This window comes from Nipponia nippon, unplaced genomic scaffold, assembly GCF_047370975.1.
Source record: "Nipponia nippon isolate SJK-2023a ecotype South Korea unplaced genomic scaffold, ASM4737097v1 scaffold_6, whole genome shotgun sequence".
In the NCBI taxonomy this organism is placed as follows: domain Eukaryota; kingdom Metazoa; phylum Chordata; class Aves; order Pelecaniformes; family Threskiornithidae; genus Nipponia; species Nipponia nippon.
Genome location: NW_028262380.1, coordinates 10044768 through 10063799, shown reverse-complemented (window position 1 = coordinate 10063799; position 19032 = coordinate 10044768). Strand labels below are relative to the sequence as shown.

General features: G+C 40.6%; 1 protein-coding gene across 1 annotated transcript in view; it reads left to right on the top strand.

Annotated features, from left to right (window-relative positions):
* ZFYVE28 (zinc finger FYVE-type containing 28) overlaps positions 1 to 17807 on the top strand; it is a 165856-nt gene extending 148049 nt beyond the window's left edge. The window contains exons 10-14 of the mRNA XM_087737327.1: positions 556 to 710; positions 1301 to 1417; positions 3080 to 3184; positions 14441 to 14544; positions 15486 to 17807. Of these exons, the coding sequence (XP_087593453.1) occupies positions 556 to 710; positions 1301 to 1417; positions 3080 to 3184; positions 14441 to 14544; positions 15486 to 15617 (613 nt within the window). The 3' untranslated portion in view covers positions 15618 to 17807. The remainder of the gene's footprint in view (positions 1 to 555; positions 711 to 1300; positions 1418 to 3079; positions 3185 to 14440; positions 14545 to 15485) is intronic.
* The last annotated feature ends 1225 nt before the right edge of the window (positions 17808 to 19032 follow it).

Below are 19032 nucleotides of genomic sequence, written 5' to 3'. Positions count from 1 at the left end.
AGGTATATAAGGGGACTAATCTACCTCTCTGTGTAAATTATATTTTATCACCCTTCTTTCCATTTTTTTTATGTTAGGTTATATTTAGATTCTATTATCACTATTTTAAGGTAACATAATTCAGAAATTCTTTTTTTTCAAGTTAACTTCCACATTAATAAATTTCTAAGTTGACTTCAGAACTAACCTTCTCATTTTTAGGTTGATAGTCCCCTTTTGGATTTTTGGTGGAGTTATGGTCTCAGGACTGGGCTTTTAGAAGAAGTTAATGTGAAAAATGGCACAGCACTTTGTAATAGCTATGGAAAATGCAATAAAATACAGACAAATGATTTTCTGCTTAAAAGGTTTTTTTGCAGCTATGCCACAGAGTGAAAATCAAACATGATGGTGATTGATTGCATGTTGGTTAACTTCAAGAATTTACAGCAATTAGTTCCTGTTTGCTATAGAGTCTTGCTTGAGTCATAAATCCATTAGGATTTGCTGAACATCCTGGACAATGGAGTGAAGATTTACATTACTTTTCTTTACATTATTTTTTTTCTCTGACAGCAGTTTAATGACGAGTTCTTGTTCATCTGATGACATTGATCAGGAAGAAATCCAGCTCGCTTTGCAGGCTGCTAAAATTGCCAACCGAGAAAAGATCAGATCCAGATTTCATGGCAGTAATGATCTTATTCACCGCCTTTTTGTCTGTATCTCAGGTATGAGAGTAGCCTTTTGTTCTGAATGTAAAAACTATTCATCCTTTTTTCTTTTTTTTTTTTTTTCCTTGGTGCACATAAAGTTATGGTAGAACGGACTAGAGGTAAAGTTGCAGGAAGACTGTTTTGGGGCCTAAGTTGCAGACTGGTGTAGAAGGACCTGTTACCTGATGGGAACTTAGAGAATCAGAGATGCAGACATCTTAGACCTGTAGTGATGAAGAGTTTGGGCGTGCCAACAGGTTTGACTTGAAAGTGCTTCCTTTTTCTTGGTGATGCCCCGTGTCTTCAAGGGAAGAGATTTGATGCAGCAGCTGTATTTTGATGCAAAAGAAATCTCTCAGGGTTTGCTGCCAGAGGACAAGGAAGCTATGTATCAAATTGCAGGTAGCATAAAGGCCAGAATGTAACTTGGCCATTATGGAAAATTAGTTTAATTAAATGTTCAATTTTTATTCCTGACACAAGCAAGTGATCCCCTCAAAAATAAATATGAGGCTGTTACTGGTAGCAACAGACAAATTTACTTTTTTTTTTTAAGGGTGGTGTAATAGTCTAGTAATGGTTCACCTGTTTTCTCAAACTCCTAGGTGTTGCTGACCAGCTGCAGACAAACTATGCTAGTGATCTGAGAAGTATCTTAAAGACCTTGTTTGAAGTTATGGCAACCAAACCTGAAACAGAAGACAAGGAAAAGCAAAAGAAAGGTAAAGAGATTTACACATTGGTTTTCTATAGTGAATTTCTCCTGGTAGCCTGTGGAGATCCATGGACTATTTGACAAGAATTTCCTTAACATTCTGTTAACTTTTTGGCAGGGCTCACTGTACAGTGATTTGACCTAAGTTTTAAAAAAAAAAAAGAAAAAAAAAGTCAGGGAAACAGACTGTAAACAGACTGTAAACAGGATGAAGTCACTGGAAGTGTAGGTACACAGGAGTATGACTTGAGGCAAATGTTGAAAGAGTTAAAGCCTTCAGAGTGTGTCTGCTCATTTCCATATTCCTGTGTATAACAAAACAATGTTTGTAGCCCATATGGTCATAACATAATCTATGCAGGGTTTAGACTCCATAGATTTTCTTCTTTTTCCTGGTATTATTTCACACTGGACACATTTTAATTTACCAAGATATGCATCTTTGTGAAGTTTAAATAGCTGTGTGAGAAGAGCAGACTATAAGATGAGAATGCTCAGGAAAATGCTGAAATCCGGCTGGTCTTGTAGAAATTGCAGAATGCTGAATTTGGCTTTAAAATAGAAAAATATGAACTTTGGAATTCTAGTTAATTAAGATAATAGAACCAGAACTAGATCATGAGCCAATGCAAGATTTTTTTTTCTGTCACCATTTTGATTATTTCTTTTTCAAAGAGGCAAGTCTGCTAACTTATCTAAAAATAACCATGTCATCCCAGCAAGACTGCAATTACCTTTGTCCTTTGTTATGATTAGAACTATCAGCATCTGAAGGTTATTGGAGCGCTCTTTTTTTTTTTTTTTTTTCCCCTTTCCACATGATTGAAAACTTTTCCTTTCTCTTTCGCCCAGTTTCATTTAAAAGCATTTAGGATTTTATATGAAACACTAAGTTAAAAGTTGGTTAAATTTAGCAGAAAAACCTCCAGTCCAACCCAACTCTGCAGTGGGATAATGCACAAGATGCATTACAGTCCTCTCTGACTTGTGGCTGAAACTTCCACAACATTTTTATGGTGGCAGGATGTCATGATGTGAAGAGAGACTGGTTTTTTCATTGGCAAGAAAAAATGGGGTTAGACAGAATTGCTAGAGAGGATCAAAGAGCTCCTGAACATTCAAATAAGAGTAATAAACAAACTGGAGCTGTGAAGAATTACCGCTAGGAAATATATTAGCCAACAGTATTTGGTTGGAAGAATTTCTAATGGATGAACTACTACATTGGGAAAAAAGTCTTGACAACAGTTGACAACAGTAAGCATAAACAAAACGAGCAAATAGAAGTCAGGGACTTTTGGAATGAAGTTTCTCTTTGATATATGTAATTTGATGTGTGTGTGATTCACCTAGGGAATCTCTTATAGTCTCCTTCTTTGTAAAGGATCCAAGTTAAGAACTGGGAAGCAAAATACAGGATGCAGCTAAACTGCTGAAGTAAGAGGACTGTATGTCTGTAATAACAGCATCTTTCATTTCTGTTGTCATTCCAAAGAAGAATAGAGGAGACTTTAAAATCACTGTTTGTGTCAGGGTAAAGAAAAAGCAAGAAGTATAAGAAGGTTCATATAGATGCTACTGTAATCTAATCCCAGAAGTCCTAACATGAGTATTTTAAGTGCAAATTGGAAAAATAAGAACTTCAGTACTTTTTTTTTTTCTTTTACAGTTAATCAGGGTTTAAGGAATGCAGCACTGGAAGACTGTGCTTTATGTCAAGAAAGTATATCGTCCTCAGAACTTGCAGCAAAAGCCAGAGATGGTGACTTTGAAGGTACTTTCTTTTTTCTGAGAATTAAAATGAGACAACACTGATGTATTAAAAAATAATCATTAAAATGAAAAGAAAGAAACTCTTTTAAAGTTTGGCTCTGGAAAGCACCTATAAAAATGTTGTCATAGTATGGTTTAGAGACAAAGTCAGATGATAAACTGAGCGTATTTCTTTCAGATTTTTTTCTAACAGCCTCATGAAAATCTGATCTACAAATGAATTCCTTTGTATCAGTGGAGGAAGGTTCTGTATAGTAAAGGCTTTAATATAGCCTGTGGCGTTACACGTGAGAAGTTTCAGGGGGTTGTGTAAGATGCAAAGCCCTAAGTAAGGTCTTGTCAGCCAAATCTAAAGAGATCTTTTATATCATTTGCTATATGTGGAGGTGCTACTTGTCCCCACAGTAGAAGTACCTTTCATATTTTCTTCACTTTTGTCTTCAATATTATGAAAATATTTTGGTTATTTTCATATTCTTTACCATATTACTTCAAAGAAAAGGTTAGTTTTAGGTAAGTCTGCTGAGGTTACTCAAATCTCACTGAATACATAAGAGTGAGGAAAAGTGCATTTGTAAGTCTCAAAGCTTTGTTTGGAATTCAAGCATTCTGAGAGCTCAGAAGTTTTTGTTTCTCTTTTTTTAATCTGAGCTGCTGTGGGAGTGCTTAGCAGTCAGTTAGGGACTATAGCCCTAGTATGGTAAACATTGTATAAAAAATGGATTAAAAGATATCAGAGCACTTGCAGTCAAAGAACAAGAAAAGAGAAAGTACATGTATGAGATGCAGCAAACAAGAAAGCAATCAGCTTTGATCTTCAGGGCTAAGTGGTGGTTTCAGCACACCAGGAGCCCAATTATCAGAGTGGTGGTGTCTCTGTGGTCAAGTGAGAAATAAAAGACAATCATCAACTGTGAAACTGTATCTAAGCTTCCCAGAAATTCAAGTGTGCAGTAATTTCCCTGTGCTTTAAAACTTTGATATATTGTTGTCTATTTGTCCACATACATTAGTGTTCTTCCAGTGAGAGGTTTTGAATGCAGAATGACTGGGAACTGAGTGATAAGCAGTGTACGTCTCTGCTTGTGTGCAGAGGAGGGTGACCAACAGAAAAGAAATGTTGGTTTGTGTCATTTGTAATAAAGATCAGAAATCACAGGGCGGGGGAGGGAACTCCTAAAGATTAGGTTTTACAGTAATGCTACATGTTTATAAGTTATTTTGTGCTTATAGAAAACCCGTGGTTTGCTTGCTCACCCTTCTTCTGAAGCTGCAGGCTAAAGGATCTCAAATTTAATCTATTTATTTAGAATAGCAGGGCTAATTCATGTATAATGCACCGTAGAAATATTATCTCTTCTGGAGGAAGATGACTTGGTGGCAGATAAAGAACTATTCAGTAGTCATTTTAATTGATTTTTCTATTGTACCATAATTCAGAACGTCACAGAAGGTGCAGTAATGAACAAATCTTTAAGCAAATCCTTACCATGTATAGGCTGTATTGGAAAAGAGTGCAAGAGATTATTCATTCTCTACCATTTCAGTTCGTATTCTTTTGTTTTGAATCGATGCCTGATGCTGTCAGTGAATTTGACTTACAGAACTTGAAAGCAAGTTATTCTGAACTGCAGGATGCTGAATAACTTTCTCATGGATGTACATTTTGTCACGGCAAAGTCGCTTCACTTCCCTGGCATGTTATTCAGCTTTTAATGTTCTTCAGCTTTTCACGGCATCTTCTGTTGGCATGGGGAAGGTTTTATGTTTGGAGAAGTGCAGCCTATGGCTTGGGATGTTATTTATTGAAATAGAGGACAACAGTCTGGGCGCTTAGGTGATGTTACAGCTGTGTAGGAGTTCAGTAAGGGGGGATCTTTGCTGTTTCAAGGGCCCCTGCAGCACCCAGTTACATCCCTGCCCTAAGTGAATGGTAAAACCCAACCTGTAGTATTAATAGCACATGCAGATAACTACAGCAAAACCAACCCCCTGCCTGCACCTTTGTTCTGAAATAGCAGGTATTTCACATATGCCTGTGTGACGGAAAGCAGAGCTTTGTGGAACAACCAAGTCCCTTTTGAATAAGTAAACTTGGATGCCAGAATGAGCTTGGCTGCTATGGCACAATGTTTTCCCATGCTAACAGATCCCCTCAACAGAGCCCGTTAGCCAGTGCTCCTGCTGGTACTCTGCTTTTGGTACCCATGCTTGCTCGCTGGGAAGGCTTGGGCATGTCTGACTCAGTCTCCTTGCAGACTTTCTCTGGGACTCTTACTTGGCTTGTGTGTAAGTGGTTATGCTGTAAATACCTACTTGTACAAATCAGTATGTGTCCTCTGACTACGTAAACTAACTAGCGTAGTCTGCTGGAACTTAGCTTTCAGATTTGCTGATGGGCGGGAATTTTCTGTATCACAAAGAGACAGAAGGTGCTGGGGAGCAGGGAGATGAACTCCACCTTCCAAACCAGAACAAACCACAAAACGTCTAGAAAAAGGGGCATCTGAAGTGGGTCAGTTTGTTGAATTTGTGGGAACTGTAGAAACACCCATTCTGTCCCCTCTCCTCCAATACATTCCAGGCCTCTGTCCCTTCATGTCAAAAGTTGTCATTGCTGACAATGCTGTACAGATGTTTTTTTCTGCTGAGGTATGCAGTGATAGCTGGTGGGATACATGTTTTTGCTATCCCTAAGGCATCCAACGTGAGGCATAAACTTACAGCAATATTTTAACCTCAGCAGCCATGTGCCTTTTCCCCCCTTATAACACCTCCCCACCTACTTCATTTTTGCTGTCACTGTGGAAGCAACAGCTTTTGTGCTGGCTGATGTTTGGGTGTAGACGAAGATGCCTGGTGGTTAAGGCAACCCTTGCTGCATCAACATTGTGCCTTGTAAGTTCTTGCAGCAAGCCTGACGGGTTCGTCCTCTAGGCCAGATCTGGACCACAGGCCACCAACAGGAGTGCACCGCAGCTATGGCTATAAAAGGATTCAATGCAAAGCCTGAGAGAGTTGCACCAATCTGTTGACAGCATTGCACCAAAATTAATTATATTCTTTTTTGTACATTGTTTCTACGCTTCAGGTCACTCTTAATGATTTCAACTGAAAGTGAAAACAATTTAAAGTAAATGAGCACATCAGTAGCTCCTCCCTTCTGCCATCATGGCAGAACTTTAGCATGTATCAAATTGAGAAAGTCCAGCAAGCTACCTGCCAGGAAAACTTTTTCCAATTATCAAATAAGTTCTTCTTACCGAAAGCACCAAATGTTTAAGATTGCATCCAATCAATGGTAATAAAAAAAAAGAAAGCAAGCCCAGCAACCTGAACAAATAAATGAAGGGTTTTAAGATGCTACTGAAGGTTCCAGCCTCTACTCAGATTATGAAGATGAATCACTTGTTTTTGTCAGATTTCTCATTCTTACTGTATATAAAACCCACCAGCTGGTCCAGGTTGTAAAACAAATATGAATGGTTATTATGAGCCAGCTGACATTGGCAAGGATATGAGTTAAATCCTGTGACCTTCTGAAGGTTGAAATACAATAAACTACAGATTAATTGGTATTCCACAACAGAAGCATTTTTGAAAGTACAGATGAGCCTATGGTGTATAAGTTCATCTTTGCTGTTCTGATGCTCTAGGACTTTTTTTTGAGAAAGCATATGTATTTATACTTCATAGAACATTATAAGCACTAAAAGCACTATATGTTTATAGGGAGAGAATATAAAGCAAATACATTTATATTTTCCTAGAATATAAGGTGAATTTATACAACATTCCATAAATAAGTTTTAAATATAGTAAAATTTCACACCCTGGTTATGTGATGGAGATGGCCAGTGGGGACAAAGTTCTGTGTATAAACTCAAAGCAAATTGTAGTGGCAGCTGCTCAGAAAAAAGCATTTGGGGCTCTTTGCTACTGGTGGTACTTGCTCTGAACTGCAGTAACAGCAGAAGGTCCCTGTGTCCCAGGACCTTTTGTGGTACTGCCTTTCTCCCTGTGTCCTGGTGAGCTGTGAGCCAGCATGGAGAGAAGGTTGTTGGGAAGTTCCTGAGCTCCAGCCTGGGACAAACCACTGTTGGGTAATAAGCTGACCAAGAAGTTTGCGTGGGACTGAAAGTGGGCAGCATAGGTCACACACAAATTAAAGGAAACCTCCATATTTGAAAATGTAAGAAAATTACTCTGCGTTAACCTAGTATAAATGTATCCCTGCTGGGATAGAGCTGTGTCATTCTTAATACATATTACAGCTTTAAAAAAACAAACATCAGGGAAGTAGAAGTTTAATGTCATTCTGCCATTTATGTGTCTGGGATTGTTTCTAGCCCCAACGCAAAACTTGCTTTGTATTTGCCAGAAGGTTCCCATATATATATATACACACACAGGTAACTTTTTGTCTTGATAAGGATTTTTATGTATTCATTTCTTTATTGATCTGTAAATGTGATCAAGCGTAAGTCCCTGCTCACCGTATTTGGGAGCATAATGTTTACCCTTGTGAGCTCGATGATTTTAATAGTGAACTTTGGCAAATCTGAGCTTTGACCATACCTGTATTTTGGGGTAATTTATTACTCAGGAAGATTCATCTGTTGCGATTGAGGGAGGGTGAACATTTTTAAATGTCAATGTCATGAAGTTACAGGCTGGCTAAGAAAGTGAGTTACGCTTCTAGGAATAAGCATGAGACATCTAGAAATCGGAAGATTTTCTCAAGGGAAAACACTAAAGCTTTATGAAGTTGTTGGTGCTCCATGAAAGTATTTGCTGTAGCATCTCAACGTTCTCTGCAACCATACATTCATTTTCACTCCTTATCCCTCTAGCATCCATACAGAGCTGCCTTGCTTGCTACCACCTAGCTATAACTCCAGCCATAATGGATTTGCTGTGGCTGCCAGTACAAATACCTGTTTGTGCCAAATGGTGTTAGCATCTGTTCGCTGCGCAGCACCACGCTATTTCTCCTTGATCCCTTTCCATCTCATAATATTCCAGCCCACCCACTTTTGTCTAGTCACAAGTCCTGGCCGCTGTCCGACCAGTGGCACGAGCACGATTCAGTAATTTATGGTCCCAAGGCTCGAGCTGTTGTTCTTGTTGCAATAAGAAGTCACAAGGTCAAGAAAACCCACCCATGCTCCTGTATGTGCAGAATATAATCACTGTGAGTCTAGAATTAGCTGTCAACCCTAGCTGAATGCTTCAATTTTTCTTTTGTCCTCTACACGCCTATGGCTACTCTATTATTTATAATGATGACCAGCAACACTTTCTAAATGAAGGAAGTTAAATTGTTGCACAGTTCAGTGGCCAAACATATTCTGTCCACATAACTTTTTACCTTCTCCCTATTCAGCAGCTCTGCTTACACTGTGCGAGAGAAGAATCTAACACTGAGTTTTCCATATTGAAGCAATGTTTTATAATCAACTGAGCATATTTAATCATGCATGTAAAATTTTGTACAGTTGATTTTGGACAGTTGTTAGGTTGTATTGCAATAACTTGATCTGACTTACGTTTTAAGAACTTGCTCAGAGCCTTTTACTTTTTCAAAGACTATCCCTCTCTGTCAGCGCAGTGTGGAACTTGTTGAGACTTCATTGCAGGAGGAGAAAACATCCCATAAGTACTGTAGAGCACAGGCTTGTTCAACTCCACAATGGCATAACTGGGATTTTGATTAGGTTTGAAATTTTTCTGTCCTAAAAATACATGTATTGAGTGTTCTTCTGGCATACAGTATATAGATCTACATTATCAACTTGCTTCTAGTTTGTAATGTTGATAGCTCTTACAGAGAAAGGCTCCTAGTAACATGGAAGATCCAAGTCTCTGGTTCATCTGATTTAAAGTGAAGATTTGAACCATATCCCAGTGGAAGTCAGTGTTTTCTATCAGAAAACATTGTTCCATTTTATATAAATAATTATTTTGCCCAAAGAATGAGTTGCTGATCACGTACCTGTGCAGAACGGATGCAGGACGTTATTGTTCAGGATCGTGTGGAATCAGGCAGAGCAGAGGCTTAAGCCGAAGTCTGCAGAGCTCTATGCTTTGGTGAAAGCTTTCTAGATTTGCACAGAAGCTCCATCCTAAGAAAGCTCTTTGACAAGAGCTGTCCCTGAAGCTAATATGTCTGTACCTCTGTTTCCTCTGTCACCCCTGAAATTTTCATCAAATAATATTGTTGAAGCAGAAAAATTTATTTTTATTGAAAAATTTAAAGCCAGCTCTAATCAACACTGAATCTACTGAGCAGGGGTAGAGATTACTTGGGTACAACTGCCTCCTAGGAATCTTACATAAAAGTCAGAGATGGCCCAGAATGACATGTGGAAAATTACGTGTGATAAGGGACAAAAGGGTTCATCTTACCGTGGCAGCTGAAGTGAGGGGTAGAGTCATGTCGCCTTAGTTCTCTACTTTCCATACTTAAAACAGTGAGAATTTACAATTCCTGCTTTCATCAGAAGAGCTACAGCAAGCCCATCTGACCTTTTTTGCAGCTGCGAGAGTAATGCACTTTGACGGCTGCAGTGGCATAAGTTCTGCAGGTTGCTGTAGGAACAGCCCTCTAAGGTTAGTTTGGTTAAAGTACGATGCATGATGTGCTCTAAAATCTGATACACATCGATACAGGAGGAACTTTCAGTTTGAGTGCTGCTTTAGAAATATTTGATAAAAACAAAAAATGCAGAAAGGGGTCTTTTCTCTGAGTTGTCTGGCCATAATGCGAACACCACCACAAGCTTAGGGTTTAGTAGCTGCTGTTAAACAGGGAGTTGTGGTGCGCATGTTTCTGATTCGTTTTCTACCAGAGTATAGATTTGCTGAATTAGACCTTCTGCAAGCTCCAACAACTTTTGGGATTATTTCCCTCCCCTGCCCCCTGAGCTGTCTCTTGTGTCTCAGCACCATGGAATGAACTTTCTGGTCTAATCCTGTTTGAATCAACACTGTTGATGGGTCCGGGTCCAGGCTCTCTTCTCCCTGTGTTCGGGGACACAGAGGTGTTCTGCTTGGTTTTCTAAGATTAGATGGGACTGCAGTAGATCTGTTGCACATATTTAAGCAAAATGAATTTGCATGTGCTTTTTGACAGTGTTTACGGAGTCTATGATTTTTATCATGATTGTGGTTTTCTTAAAGCTCCAGCATCTTGGACTTACGTGAGATTTCTAACTTTCATAGAACAGAAAACTTTTTTAGCTAATGAAGTTGCAGAGACATGTATAGGTGAATTTGAAAAGCTACAGCATAAAACAAATAAAAAGACTGTAAAATTTCATGATTTATGGGAGATGGTAATGCAAGATTTTTGAATAGTTAAGAGTTGGGAATACTGTTTCTCCTTTCCAAATGTCTTTTTCAGTCTTTACACTATTTAATTTTATCTTGTGCCTTTTCGTTTCTCTAAACTTGTTTCTTATTTGTTTAAATACTTGTTTTTCTTCCTTTCTTTGCCTTTTTTTCTGTACATGCTTTTAATGTTTTCTTCTAAAAGTTAGTTCTGTAGTCTTTCTGTCTCGTTAATCCCTTCCCTCCCTGCCTCCTCCTCTTTGATGTTTGTGCTGTGGTCTTCCTCTGTTTCCCAACAGACTTCTCTTAACTCTCATTGCATGATAAAGCAGTGGGCCAATTAGCCCACGACCAAGGTTTTCCCTCCATTCCCCGTACAAATCCCCGAAGCACAGGCAGACGGTGCTTTAGAGACTGGATGTTTCCATTTGCTGCTGCATGCAGAGCTAATGGAGCAGCGTAGCCCGGAGAAGGACTATAACATAAAAAGCCTACGGGTGCAGTGCTGCTGCCCTGCTTCCAGCGTGTCTTCAGGCTAATGCTGAGGGCTTCATTTGTGTAACTCGCTCTGCTCCTCATATCGAAGCTTTATCCCCTCATGAGACTGCTCTTCGGAGAATATTTCAAAAACCTGTTCTATAAAAAGCCTGATGACTCAATCGTTCATATACGTACGTCAGAAAGGCTGCTCCCGAGGTTGAGCGAGATGAGGCGTGTGAAGGGGACCGAGGGGTGTTAATCCCGTTGCCGCTGGGGCTTGCAGGGGCTCGGAGAGACCGAGTCATTCAGGGCTTGTCCTTCCTGACAGTGCGAGCGCCTGGGCTCCAGTCCCAGATGGCGTTTGATTTCTCAGCAAGTGCATACTCTCAAAATGAAGCCTCTGGGTTTGTACTCAGTGTAAGGACTTTTTCAGTCACAACTGGAAGCAAAGGCACAGGGCTAATGGCCCAAAGTTTCTTATTTCGAGTGTTATTTCAGGACTGTACCACTGTATGATATTGGGCAAGACATTTCCTGACTTCTCCCCACACAGACTTACTGACTGTAGCTGAGTGATGAGGATTAAAGCAATTAACGTTCGCACAGAATTTTGAATGTTAAAAGCCGTTACGTAACTAAGTGTTACTATTTGGGGGCGTGCTGCAGTGCAGCTGAGCTCGGTGCGAGCAGTTGGGATGTCAGCAGGGCACCACAGCCCCGACGCAACGGGGCGCGGGGTGGCCGCAGAGCCCTCTCCAAGGGCCTCGCTCTTGTGGAGTCGCCGTCCGGGGGGAAAACGTGCCCTTCAGCTCACTCTGCCGATGCGTTCATGTAGTGAATCGGCTGACGTGACACCGATGTGGAGGCAGAGAGTCGCGCTGATGGGGGAGAACATTCTGTAGAGAGGGTTGTTCTGTTTCTATACATTGAGTACCACTAAGATGTGATTTATTCTTTTATGCAGTTCTAAAAACAAAGTTTGCAAATGAATTCATCTGGCAGTCAAGTAATTCTGTAACCGTGAACTATGGATTATATGACTATTATGAGTTTATAAGGTCATTATTTATCAAAATAAATATGCTGTTTCTCATGGGGTTTTTTGCGATTTTTCTTTTTATTTAGCACTGGAGACAATTAAATCCATACAAGGTCAATTAAAAAATAACTTTTTCAACATTACATTTCAAGGGCAACCACAGAAAAACAAACAAAACAAAACCCAAATGGTAAACACCTGATAAGAAAGCTGCTTTCTGCTGATGAGCTCCAGAGTCTTTGTGGTGGGGTTGTGTTAGCTTATGATGTGTCTGGCCTGATCATGATCTAAGGGAAGGAGTGATTATGGTACAAGCTGCTGTGGAAGCTGTAGTTCAGATTAGCATGCTGCAGTTTGTACAAAAAGGGCCTGTGTTTTGTGGCTTTTTTGTGAATATTAAAGTCGGTAACTAGCTGAGCATGGTATCCCACAGTATAACACAGCTGATAAAGCTTCGGTAGTGAAGCAGGCATCTTACCAAACCTGAATAACTTCCTAAATTTTGCTGTCTTTAAAATTAGTGAGAATCAACAGGATGATTAAATCCCTGAAAACATAATCAAGGCTATGTAGTCTAATGGCAAGTTTTAAACATGAATAATCGTTATTGGCTCAGTTATTTTGTTCGGAATATATGTCATAACCCAAGGGACCTCCTGGATGGAGAACATGGAGATGCTCCAAGGTCAGCAGGCTTGCCATGGTTTCAGATCAGAGATTCCTGTGAAAGTGATGCAAGTTTTCGATATCGACAGCACATTGGGAGTAAGTTTCACTGGGCAAGTTACATGTATAGCTAGAGAGGTTGCAGAGAAGGAGGAGAATTGGAAAGGAAAATCCCTTGGTTTCATTGCTGTTAACGCTTCAACGTAAACTGGCAGTCCTGCATCTCCCTGCTGCCGTAGGAAAGCCTGTTTTTGAGTAGGATTTTGTAGCCTTGTGTCCCCACAGAGCATTTTCTGGTGAACTGTTCCCAGGGAAGAGGTGAAGGCTGCTATGTGCAACCTCCTCTTTTTCACCACATCGGTCATTTCTCTGCACGCAGACGCTGGTATTGGTTGCTGTCCCTATAGTTGTGACCTTTATCAGACGAGTTTGTTCATTAAACAAAAGATTGCTTCCTTAAACTAGTTTAACTTCCAAAATAGTTTAGAGGAACCCATAAAAGCTGACTCAAGATTTGAAGTTCTCTTTGTTTTTATTAATCTGCTCTTTCAACATTTGCTGCATTGAGTGCTATATCCTTTTTACTTTTAATTTGACAAATGTTGCACTGTGACAAACACATGAGAACTGGTCACGGTTATGTTTGAACAATGCGGTGGATTTTTCATTTAATTATCTTTGTGCCTGTAGCTGTAGCCCTCTTGACCTCTGCATTAACTGCACCATATATTTCGTTGTTTGATAATATGCTCCTTGAGGCAGGGATCTTGCTTGTCAGGTGTATAAATCAGCAAGTGCATGGGTTGCATACTGTAAATAATACTCGGAGAGGAGCTGCTTACAGGGAACTTGGGTAAACAGATCCAGCAGTTTGTGTTCACTGTGTCCATGGATTCCTTCTGGATAGAACTTGCTTTGCCCTTCATTAGATTTTTAACAACTTAATTAAGCAATCAGCTACATCATTTCTACGCTCGTCATTTTAGACTCTCTGAGGGTCCTGTCAGCCTGTCGCTAGCAGAAGCAGCTCAACAGAAGTGAGCCTAATACCTGCTGCTTTGCCAAAACCCAATCATTTCCCTGCTTGGCTTTTATGAGAAGTTAGGGAGCTCACAGGAGAAATAAACAACTGAAACATGCTGGTAGGGTTAATGGTCGAATCCTTTCTTTGCTAAGTCTTATACAGTTGATTTTGTGGTTTTGTTGTAGTTACTGGTGACTTCCAGCTTAGCAGACAGTAATCAGGCTCTGAGTTTATCTGTAGAGTTGCTTGCCTCATTGCGGAAAAGCAGTCGGCCTTTCTGTAGGGAGGCCTGAAGAGCCTGGGAATGGTCCCAGCTCTAAGCTTGTTTTGATGGCTGGTTGCATTGACAAAAACACCTGTGCTCCAGCTCAGCTTTAATAGTCTCTTATCTTCATACTTTATTTTGCTTATCTCCTTTTCCCTGCCACTTTCACTTGAATAAGATATATTTCATTCTGAGTCCAGAGCTGCTGTGTGCTGTTTCGGTGCCTGCTGTGCTGTGCCCAAAGGTGGGCGCTGGCCGTGAAGGGGGGAGCTGAGCCCTCTCGGGCATCCTCAGCTCACCTAGCTGCCTGTTCGCAAAGCGCCTTGAGAAACTCAGATGAAAGCAGCTGTTCTGTTTCATTCTCCCTACTCCCTTGAGGATCTGGCAATTGCATGTTTGTTTTTATTACCTTTTGATGTATGTTCCCTTTTTGTTGCTGTGTTTCTGACAGATCCTCCTGACTGGGTTCCAGATGAAGTCTGCAGCTACTGCACTGCGTGCAAGGCTCCTTTCACAGTCATTCGCAGGAAGCACCACTGTCGGAGCTGTGGCAAGGTAATGACTCAGTCAAACATGTGAGAAACTATCCGCCGAAGAGAACAGCAAATTTATGTGTACCACAAACTCAGCTGTGCAGCAAAATGCGTGCACTTGGCCACGGTTTTCAAGTCACAAGTGTTTTTGTACGTCTTGGCTGTCAGCTGCTCAGCTTACATTTGGGGGGGGGGGGGACGGGATGGGACACTGACTTTTATACAGCAATAAGCATTTCTCTTCTAAAAGCAGAACTCCCTGTTGAGATCCTGGAACAAACGCCCCGAATCCAGAGTCACTCTGGACTACTGCTCTGAGCTTTACTGAGCCGCAGCAGCCTGCGCCGCAAGGGTGACGCACAGCTCGGCTGCAGGGACGGTGTGTCCCTTCGCTTTCTTTCTAAACCTTTGCAGGAGGACTGCGGTGTGTAGGGCTGCTGCTTTGCAAGTTCATGGGGGAGGAAGAGGGAGCGAGGGAGAATAAAGCAGTCATGTGCCTCAGGAAGCCAGAAATCTGCAGTCCCATTTCGCTTGCTTGCTGCTGTACAAGTTAAAAAGGAAGAGGGTAGAGAAGCTGTTTTTGTTAACTTTATAGTGGACTTGCAGGGGTAGGAACTTTGGAGATATTCACAAATATTGCCCTAGTCTTTCTTTAAAGCCAGTGGAGAGAGATGCTTCTTTTTGTCTCTGGTGCCTTCCCCTGTGACCTGCAGAGACACAGGCCTGCCTTGGCTAACGTCAGTGCTCGGGCACCCGTGTCGGAGAGGCTAAGCACAGTCAGATTATGGTCATCAGGCTGTGCTCTGCCTGCAGAGGGCTTTCGCTTGGTGTGCTGAGGGAGGTCGGTGTGGCCGATTCACAAGACCCCAGCGCATGCAGTCTTTTCTCCCCTCCCTTGAAATCAATCTTGTCCCATCCAGTTCTTCAAAGGAACTAAAGTGAAATCTCCCTCTTGTTTTTCAGATCTTCTGTTCCCGCTGTTCCTCCCACTCTGCTCCATTACCTCGTTATGGTCAGATGAAGCCTGTCCGTGTTTGCACTCACTGTTACATGTTCCATGTCACTCCCTTCTATAGTGACAAAGCTGGTATCTGACATATTAAACTACTGGTGTGGCTTCTGGAGTCTTACACGGACTGATATATTTGACCTAAGCCAAGAATTAACTTGAAAGAGGGACCCCGTGAGGGCGTGTAGGCTTTGACATCCATTATTATAAATTTTGTACAGACAGTTTTTATTCCATTTTACTAAGCTGCTAAAGGGAAGTATGAAGTGTCTGGAGCTCTAGGGCTGCAGTACAGTCTTCCATAAATTTACAACGTTAATGTTACGATGCCATATGCAGAACGAATGCACTGTGTGGAAGGAAATAGGGCTCAGAGAATTGAACAAGCATTGCTGCTTACCTTACATGCTAGGAACAGAGTCCGTCCCAGCACATCAGCCCCAAAGCTCAGAGACTTCTGTGCTCACTAGAATACCAGCATGGCTGTGGATGTCAGCACTTCCCCTCCTGCTGCGGTTTAACTTCCCCATTGCTACATTTGTGCTACCTATGCTAGGATTAATTAAAGCAAAACTAGTTCAAATCCATATTTGATACTTACAAAGGCAAAATTTTCTGTGAATCACATAGGGAGCACTGAGGGTCCTGAAGCAGTATATTTCTGTTGCCTTTCGTTTACCGAGCAGAGCAATAACTCCAAGTTGTCTTCTAAAAATTAAGTTTTACAGCTTCCAGTTCCATATTTTGGAGTTTTGGAAGTATTTATAATCTGCATCGTTTATGCTAAATCCTGTTAATAAAATTATAACACAGAGCTTTGGTTTCTATATCAGCATGTCAAACAAACTTTTTTTGTTTGAAATGCTGGTATAGAAATCAACAAACTTCAGAGGAAATGGTTACCAAATGAATGAATTAATATTAAAATACATATTTTTCAAAGAGTTTAGCAGCAAAATTCAGTAGATGTGACAAATTATTTCTCCCATACTGAGTGTGTAAAATGGTTTTTAAAAGGCAAATACATAATGATATATTGAAAAGGTCCTACAGAATGGTCAACCAGAGAAGGGTACTTGTTGTCCACATTTGGCAGAGTAACTGTGTAAAATACTGCATACTGTTACTTCACTCATGCTAACAACTCAGAAGACGTTTGTATTTATTTGAAACACCAGGGATTAATTTTTATCTCCACTTGGAGAGGAAAGAAATAAGACTCACATGGATTCATGCTATGATCTTGCACAAACTATTTGCAGTAAGAGCTCCCCGAGCACTGAGGTTTCAAAGGCGTTTGGCCATGCGTTGAGTTAGCCACATGAAAAGCGAGACACTGTGTGCTGTGGTTACAGAGGAAACGAGATCAAGAGCTCTTTGCTGTATCCCCTTTCCTGACTCACGGTGTTACACACTGTGTTGATAAATACAAAAAAGGATGAGGAAGTTGTTTGCGGTATCATGCTCAAGGAAAGTCGTCATTCAAAATGATAAAGCAAAACTGGACAGTGTTGATTTTTTTTAATTTATTTTTGGGGGGACATTCCCTTTGTTAAGTAGTTTAATGTTCAGTGTTAATGAGCCATATAAGGATACAAGTTTGGCACTACTGTTGTTTTGAATCAGATGGAACAGCTTCACTTGTGTAATGCACAAGCCTTATGATGCTGTTTGTAGACAATGTCAGCTACGATGTGTTATCCTCACCTTATTTATATTTTTATTATTATTATTATTATCTCCCTGAAATCCTTCCCATGGAATCCTTGAGTTGGAGTGTTGGCATTCACCAGAGTTTGGAAAGCATGGGGTTGGGCGATCGGTGGGAGGTGGGTAACGCGTGCGAGCAATGATACCTATTCAGGCTTAAATCTCAGGCTTCACATTGCAATGATTATTGCAGTTTTATTTTTAGAAAAAAAAAAAAAAAACAACGAATTTAATGCTTCTTTTATAGGATAAAAAAATACAACAAACTTCAATTGTGAAATAAATATGCACAAAAAGTTGCTTCTGTGAAAAAAAAAAAGGAATCTTATTTAATGGACTGAATATTTATTCAAGCTTGTTTTTATTTTGTAAATGCTGTAATTCAGAATCATTTCCATAAATATGATATTTAAAGATCTCAGACACTATAGTTTCTTATGTAAATACAGACTCCTATTTCTCTTACTGAAAAGCACAATGACTATATCAATACTAATATACATTTGCCTCAAGGAAGACTTTCATCTTGTAATCTCTTCAGATAATTAAAGTGTCAGGACTTTCTACTTCCATGTGCTGGATTGCTCTTTCATTTCGGGGTCTGTTTCCATGGAGTGACAGCTGCCATCCCGTCAGACAAACTGGCCTTAAGTCTTTCTCGCTTTTGCAAGTAACATGAAAGAAATGAGTTGAAATTTGAAAGCGGAAGCCGCCCGTACAGAGAAGGGGTGGTAAATCAAAGCGGGAGTACTAGCCTGTCACTTAACACTGCCTTGTGCTATCCCTTGCCACTGGCTGAAAATCTCCCTTCCCGAAATATCTTGTGTCAGTGGCCACTTCACACATTAGGCGTATTTGATCTGCCTGTGTCACTCTGAATAATCTTTTCGGTGAGGGATACAAATCTGCAATGAAAATAGCGCTCCTTGGATCTACCTGCACAGTTATTCGTGTGAAGCATAAATGCCCAGTGCTGATTTGTTCTGCTCCATGTATGAGATATAACTGTGGTAGGTTTTATGAGAATCAATTTTATTTTCCAGAGGACTTCATGCATATGGCTTTGGGATGCCATTTCACTGGAGAAAAACCATGTTACGGCTCTGTGACATGAGGGTCGGCTTCAGAGGTGCAACAACAGGAAAAATTTATGGAAAGTCTGCACACAAGTTTAAGATGGCATTTGAATTAACATACATAATATTTATGGGCAAATAATACTGCCTTAAGGTGTGTATAAATAAATGAACAGTGAACCTTATCCTAAGGGGACTTTTTTAATGAAATTCACATCGCTTCAGGGTTTTGAGGGAAAAAGGGGATCTCTTTTCTCCAAACCACAACAATGCGTTCCACAGCAGTTTTCCTGCTGGGGATACCACAACGGGAGCAATATGGGATAATAAGGTAAGAACGACGTCGCCAAAAGTGGCAGTAATTCACCTGGTGTTTGACTCTCCTGTGTGACAGGTTCCCTCTGAATCACGGCTGTTTTCAGAGAAAAAAAAAAAAGAGTAAAGCCTGAAGTGATCCTTTCTAGATGTGTACAAATCATACAGCGTTTCCTGCTCTCCCCAGGTTTGTAAAGGGAGGTGTGGGATATCAGAGCGCCCTCTGCAATGAAAGGAACTTCAATTAAAAAAATACCTCTGCCTCCAGAGAATAACCCTGTCCAGAAAGCTCAAAAATACTTAAAAGCTGTCACACAGCAGCTCGGTGGGGAGGAAGCTGGATGGAAGTGATGGGCGAGGAAAATGACCTTTGTGTGCGTTGTCTAACCTGGGAGGAAGG